At 34.4% G+C, this 7,851-nt stretch overlaps 1 protein-coding gene and 1 pseudogene across 1 annotated transcript; both read right to left on the reverse strand.

The window, feature by feature from the left end:
* Window positions 1–1,007: 1,007 nt before the first annotated feature.
* On the reverse strand, window positions 1,008–1,593 carry LOC116022428 (annotated as a pseudogene).
* A 3-nt stretch (window positions 1,594–1,596) lies between these two features.
* Window positions 1,597–3,184, reverse strand: LOC116022429. The gene is made up of 4 exons (XM_031263155.1): window positions 2,871–3,184; window positions 2,753–2,829; window positions 2,224–2,656; window positions 1,597–1,777 (listed from the first exon to the last, which is right to left on the reverse strand). Exons 1-4 carry the CDS (start codon window positions 3,182–3,184, stop codon window positions 1,597–1,599), a joined length of 1,005 nt encoding a protein of 334 aa, XP_031119015.1.
* Window positions 3,185–7,851: the final 4,667 nt, after the last annotated feature.

A 7,851-nucleotide genomic window follows, 5' to 3' on the forward strand; every position in this document is an offset into this window, starting at 1 on the left:
TATTAATGTCGAAAATAATTTTCAACCGTTCAAAAACCAATTACAATTAATTCATTCAAAATATACATGCCAGATTTACTTAATTATATCATAACCAACTAGATATATCCGTATGCAAATTCTGAAGAATTAAAACGAATGTAATTGAAATCAAATATATACAAAACTTAATGTATATAATACTTAATATTGTTTTAGGCAAAACAATCAATCGGGCTGAGATTATAAAGGCTCTGATACCAACTGTTAGATATAAATAATCTAACCAAACAGAATAGTATACGAGAAACCTGACCTCGTAATAGCGGAAGCGGAATCAATGTTGATCTCCAGCCACAGCCACAGTTGATGTAATGCCTCTTGAACGGTAGACCGTCAGCCATATTTGTCTCATACTTGACTCAGAACCCTAGATGGTGTACTGGTGTCTACTGAGCAGTATGAGTACCGAAATTGTATGTGCTATACAATGCTTATCCTGTATCCCATCAATACAGGTTTATATAGGCACATAGTCTGGTTGAATAACTACTACTAGTTATTTAGTACAACTAAATCACTTAATAAGCCTAGTCAACTTGCACCACTTAATTAAGGCCCTAATATATAATATATAATATATATATTATTAGGGAAAGTCTTACACTTATTGCATGACATTGCCCTCTATGCTACCACCAGTAACTCAATTACACATGACACACTACAAATAGGTATCTTGGGGTTCCTTCTATCCATGGGCGAGTCAGGCATAAAATGTTTAATCCGTTAATAGAAAGAATTATGACCGCCTTGAAGGGTGGCGGGCTCGCTTACTCTCTTTGGCGGGGAAACACATCCTTGCTCAGTCAACGCTTGCTACTATTTCGTACTACTAGTAGTTGCACCGGTGCGATGCACGTCAATATATATATGTAATAAATGGAATATGGTTTAAGAAATTTGTACTAAATTTTTGACTAAAAGAATGAAAACAATTTGTGTACGGAAAAAAAGCTGAACTTTATTTAGACATTATTAAAAATTTCTTTATACACAACATTTGTAGTTGTATTCTGGAATGGTACATCTTCACCATTAACCAAAATTTTTAATCCTCTTGGNTGCTTACTCTGGAGACTGCTACGTACATTTGACCATCTTTGAACACCGGCTTCTTCAATAACAAACCCACGTTTCTAAGTGTTTGTCCTTGACTCTTATTTATTGTCATCGCATAAGATAGCATCATCGGGAATTGTTTCCTTTGAAATTTAAATGGCAATCTGATATCTGAAGGTGTTAACGACATCCTGGGAATTAAAACCTTTGTTCCTGCATTCGTTCCACACATGATCTGTCCTTCCAACACATGATCTGCCAATCTTGTAAGAATAAGTCTCGTGCCATTACACAATCCTAAACTGTGGTCAATATTTCTCAAAAGCACCCAACTTTTAAAGTAAGTGAATGGTTTGGTACTCCAGAACAACGCAGACCATTTAAAAACTCAGGAGTGTGCAAATCTGATAACATATCTCCGTTAGAGTTTGACTTGCATACAGAGTCACAGCTTAGATAAGTCTTACCTTCACCGGAATTATGATCATTCATGTATTAATTGATGTTATCCACAACATCAAGAGTTGGAGCCAAAATAGCACTATGCTGTAGATCTGTAATATCATTGTGACTACTTCGAAATCTAGGGAAAGTACTTTCAACAATTGTAGCAATTGGGTCACCATTACTTTTGAGTAAAAACTGATCTGGAATGGTGATTTCAAAGTCTCCGTCTCTGGAATTACCAAGAACTCCATCACCAATTTGAGCTATCCATTTTGCAAATCTTCAACCTGTTGAGCTTCAAAATCTGACTGTATTTGTCTTAGGCGTAGGTTTTGAGTTAGCCTAAACACTTTACATGATCTCTATAGATATGAAGAATTTATACTTGCAGCAACAATGTCTTGCCTTGTTCCCTTGGGTATTACTGGTAATATTTGTCTGAAATCTCCCCCCAAAACAACAGTTTTCCCACCAAATGTCGTATCTAAACTATTTGGATTCTTGCACCTTAATAAATCTCTCATAGTTCTATCTAAAGCTTCAAAACAATGTTTGTGCATCATAGGTACTTCATCCCATATGATCAATTTGCAACGAATAATTAACTCTGCTAAAGGAGTACCTTAACTTATGTTGCAGGTTGAATCTTCATGAATCGAAATAGGTATAACAAACCTCGAATGCGCAGTTCGCCCACCTGGTAATAAAAGAGATGCTATGCCGCTTGAAGCAACATTCAATACAATCTCACCCTTAGACCTTAAACCAGAAGATAATGCATTCCACAAAAAAGTCTTTCCAATTCCACCATAACCATAAACAAAGAACAACCCTCCACTGCTCTTCTCGATATCATCAATAATCTCATCATATATCTCCCTTTGCTCTCTAGTCAGCTGTTTAACCAGCAACTGGTTCTCAAACTTCATACTATCACAATCATATCCCAATTCCTCTTGTATCAAACGATTTGTTGCCACTGAGTACATGTCAATATTTGGTGTTGGCATAGGAGCAAAGTCACTCAAACTCTTACCCACAGCAGTTAAGATCTTCTCAATCTCCATCAAGGCAAAATTTTGTTTGTCGCTATTGTTTAGCACCAAATCTGCGAAATTGAAGTTTTATTAGTAAAAATTATTTTATTCATTATGTTTTGTGAACTTGGATATTGAAAATGATATAAAAGAAGTGATTACAATACCTGGTTTTTGTAGCGTCTTTCTTATATAATATTCGGCATCTCTGACAAATGCTCCCAAATTGTTTCCCAAACAATCTCTAGTTTTCCAATTGAGTTAGTCATTAACAATGTCACAAACAATCTCCTTAGATTAGATGATGATGCCCTTTCACTTGCTTCTTCAATTGCATCTACATATTCTTTATCATCATCAACTAAGCCTCGAGCATAACATGCATCTTGAAAATTCATGAACTCTACTCCATCAACGGTCCTTATATCTGCAAAACAGGTTGGACCTCGAACTTGATTCAACAAACATCTCAAGTAGAAAATTTCTCNGTTGGACCTCGAACTTGATTCAACAAACATCTCAAGTAGAAAATTTCTCCCGTACCAGGTGGTACATAGAAAATACGACCTATTGCAAAACCTCTTTGCCTTGGTTGCCATTTCCTATCATCTTTCTTCTAAACAAATTTTGTTGGCATTTCAGCATAAGTCAACTTCCTTGCATGTACAAAATTCTTATTAGCTTCAAACCACTCCATAAACATGCTTTGTGCAATGGTTGGTCGATTTACTATATTATCAACAGCATCATCATCTTCAAATATAACACTTTGTTGATTGGGTAGATGGAAACTTAGGTGCTCAACAGAAGGAGACCTTAACTGTATATCAAAGCTAAACAGTCTCCAAGAAGCTTCACATGGGGATATGTATCTACAATCGTAGAACATATTAATTTCATCAATAACCTTTGTACTTTCTTCTTCATCACTTGTTTTGTAGAATTCAGCTGTAACACGATCATGCCCCTTGTTGACATATTTGAACAGGTACTTGATTGACCGGGATTGATTGCACCATTCTACATTGATATGAGCTTTGTACTTCAACAATAAATGTCTATTATGCGGTACCACATACCTGTTGTCTAATGTAATCCCGTTTTTCATAATGGTCCTACCATTATCTCTCCTTGTATAGATAGGGTAGCCATCCTCATCAAATGTTGAAGAATTAACAAATTTCTTCAGGAAATGTTTAGAACAACTGCCATTAACCATACAGGGAGAAGACTTTCTTGATGCTCCACATGGGCCATGGATCATAAATTCCTCAACTGCATTGAAATAGGCTGGATCGCTACTTTTGTCTGGTATTTCTGCTGAAATTATAGAATCTAGAGATCGAAGTCGTTCTTCATACTGAAACTTGTCTAGGAATAATAAAATGTGTGCATGAGGGAGACCTTTCTTCTGAAACTCAATGGTATATATGACTGTGACATGACAGAAATGAATTATAAATTATTATACACATAAAAAAAAAAGAGGCTAACAATTAAAGAGTAATAAGAATTACCTCCAACAACTTGTCCGAATAATTTGTTTTTCCAACAGTCGGTGATCAAAGCATCCAACTTGATCTTGAAAATTCTGCATATCACGTCAGGGCAGTCAGCAGGTTTCAAGTTATTGTTCTTTAGGAACCTCTGAACCTCTGGCCATTTAGGGTTGCAAGTGAATGTAATAAAAAGATTTGGATAACCAATCCATCTACATATGGCCATAGCATCTTGATAATTCTGTATCATATACCTAGCCCCGCCAGTAAAACTTGAATGTAAGATAATTCTTCTACCTTGTGTTGAAGGATCAACCTCTCCACATGTCAAAGCATCAGTTAAACTACCATAACTTTGACATCGTAAGCTTTTTTGGTGTGTTCTAATATAAATGAGGCGGCCTGCTTCAACCATTGTATAGCCATCCACAAGAAATTGTTGGAATAAACGCTTTGCATGCAATAAGGTAGAGAGCTCTGAACTTCTAGAATGAATCTGGTAACAAAAGAACTCTCTTGGGCTAATCCTTTGCCTTCCACCAGTTGTTGCTGTTTTCTTTATGGTGAATCTAATATCTTCCCGGTAGCCATCTTCACCATAAGGAAAGAGTAATGGGTACTGAAGTGGTAAATAAGATGGATTCAATTCACTAATCCTTTGCAATTGACCACTATGAGTTTCTACTAAAATGTCACGCTCCCCCATGTTTGTATCAACATCTCCAACAATTAATGCGGCCACTTCAGACACTTCAGGTAAATTGTAACTCTTTGCATCTTGTTTACGCTTTCCAAGCAATTTAATCCTAACCTCTACACGTGGATTCCTTTCAATTTCTGTTTTCGCATTGCGAAAAGACTTGACTAAAACATTGTGCTTATCCAACTCCTCTTTAATGACCTTGACTATATCAACATGAATGTCAGTTTGCTCACCACATCCCCTACAACAAATACAAAACAACATTAGAAGCGTTTTAAATAAGTGTCAAAACGATTATAGCTGAAAATGTAACGATGTTTAATAAAATAGAAATATTAAGTACCTGACTGCATTGATACGATTTTGTAGCTCATTAGCAGTATCATAAATGTACAATTGTGCAAAGTGTGGTGCGACGCCTTCTTTGGGAAGTAGGCTGCCCATCAAATGATAGTTTTGCCCATTCAAACGGAAAATAGGAGGTCCACCACCCTTGTTAACGTTGTTGTCAATCCTTCCACCCATAGACGTGAAGCAGAACATATTGTTGTAAGTCTTAATATTGTGTAAGAATTGTTTTGACATCTCACCGTTGCCGAAAAAAAGTTCTTGAATTGGTTGTGGAGGCAACTTGATCCGCGGCAATGTGATTTTCCCACTATTACAACAGACAGAGTACTTCGGGCGACCTTTTGAGACGGTTTTGTTTTGTCGCTCCTCAAACCAAAAAAGCGCGCCACAATGTTCACATTCATGAATGCAATCTCCATGATCAAAATAATCATCTATAAAGAAAAAGACTCATTACATTAAAAAACGTCCGAGTACAGAAAATAAACATTTAAAAAGGAAAAAAACTCATTATATTTAAAAATCGCAGAGCACATATAAACTCAATATGAAATGATTACCAGTTGGAGAGGCAATTGATGGTTGGGAATCTATGTTTTTCGATTGTTCTTCAAATGAAGGTAGCAAGTTTCTTGTGCCAACAACAAATGGTTTGTCGTAATCCACATGCCTTTTGCACTTTTTCTTATTGCATTGTATTGTACCTAAAAGAAGAAAAGTTATTACTTAAAAATCAATAACTTGTGGTTAAAAGGTATATAGTTGCATGTACTAAATTAACTACTAAAAAACGCTAACTTGCTTATGAGACTGTCGTTGTGGCTCGTACTTGCATTGTTTGTTACATTACTTGAATTTGAATGAAGAGTATCTTGAAGAACTGAAAAAAAAGTGAACATTAAACAAAACTAATATATATGTATATATATATATATATATATATATATATATATATGCGTGTAAAAAAATTATTTAGATTACTTTACCATTTGTAATATTACTGAGCGGTGTATTAATTTCTGTGGAATTAGTAAGCACCGAGTATCTTGTTGCAATGTTATAGGTACCAATAAAAGTGTTAGAAGTTCGAAATCCTGATAATGAACAATTTTCTTTGTTTCCTGGAAAAAACATCAAATATGAAATTAGAATCATGATGACAAAATACCTTATAATTATAATAAAAGTTAAAAGCTTAAAATACTTGAAAAAAAATATAAACAAACAAAAATAATGATACATACTTAAATAATCTCTTACCATTAGTAACAGAGAAATTGTTTGAAGACCCAATATGTGATAATGAAGAGTTTTCTTCATTCCCTATTAAAATATAAAAAGAAGTCATTAATTTCCCAACAAAATTAAAAAACTATTCAAATATAGTAAATCCTAAAAAAAAAATTTAAAGCATATTAGATACATTATTATCCTTATTTATTGTATATAAAACAAAACAAAATTAATTAGTGTACATTATATGAAATAATATATATAAAGAATATTTTGGGCTCTACAATCTGGTTGAATAAAACTTTTGGGCAGCAGAAGATAATATTTATAAAGCACTGTTTTATGGCCTGCTCTAATTATAAACCCAGCCCAACAACCTGGCCCAATAAGTGTTAGTATTTAAACCAACCTAACCCTAATTCCTATGCCCAGCTGACGGTTCATATTCTATTTCCTTGGTGTTCTCTCTCTCTCTAGCCGAAACCCTCTATCGACTTTGGATACACTGTCTAGATCTCATCTTCTTGCGATAGTGTTTTACGCAGCTTTGTGTGTTATTCCTAGATTTTGTATTCAAAATATGTTCAGAAGTGAGCAAAGATCAGAAAAGTACATCTATCAGTCCCAATTTCTTCTGAAATTTGAATACCATCGGTTCGATCTAGGGTATTCATCCGAAGAAAGCACTAAACCTTCGGAACTGAAGGTCTTTTGTACAGACCTGTAGCTTAAGTTCAACGAATGCAATCTTAAAGACGATCGTAGCCTGAACTACAGCCAAGGAGATTTACGTTCGACTGCATTTAAGGTAAAGTAGTACTGTTCTTGTTCAAAATTCGTTGATATTTCTATTTCCTACACACAGTCTATACTATTTGCATACTTTGTTAGGTCAGCATTTTCAAATTCTTTTTGATAAACCATAATTTATTCAAAAAACTATGCTGTACAAAAAATTGGATTTTGATATACAGAGATAGAAGTTTTACGCTGTGTTATGCTAGTTAGTTTATACAAAATTGCAAAGCATGCCAAAAAGATTTGTTAGTTTAGAGTTATAGGATGTTAAATCACATACAATTTTTTTACTACTGATAGTTACAAAATTTTGTGATGCACACAGGTACATTACAGGGATTTCACCATTAGATGATGCTAAAAAACGTGGTATGCACATAATACAATCTAATTAGATGCAAAGCAGTGAGGTAACCTATAGTTTACATGAAATTATAAATGAATTAAAATACTTGTACTGTGAGATATGTGCTTTCTTTTACTGCTTATAGTTGTTGAAGTAAATATTTGCCTCATCTCTTGTATGAATGTCACCAGTTTGGTTAGATTGTGTAAGGTCTGTACTTAGAAGTAATACTAAATGAGTGATTTACACTTCTATTTAAATAATAATGATGAGGCCTCAAAAGTAATGCCATTAATAGTCTCAGAAAATGACTATTCATTTCTCATTGTATTTAAA

This window comes from Ipomoea triloba, chromosome 6, assembly GCF_003576645.1.
Source record: "Ipomoea triloba cultivar NCNSP0323 chromosome 6, ASM357664v1".
Taxonomy (NCBI): Eukaryota; Viridiplantae; Streptophyta; class Magnoliopsida; order Solanales; family Convolvulaceae; genus Ipomoea; species Ipomoea triloba.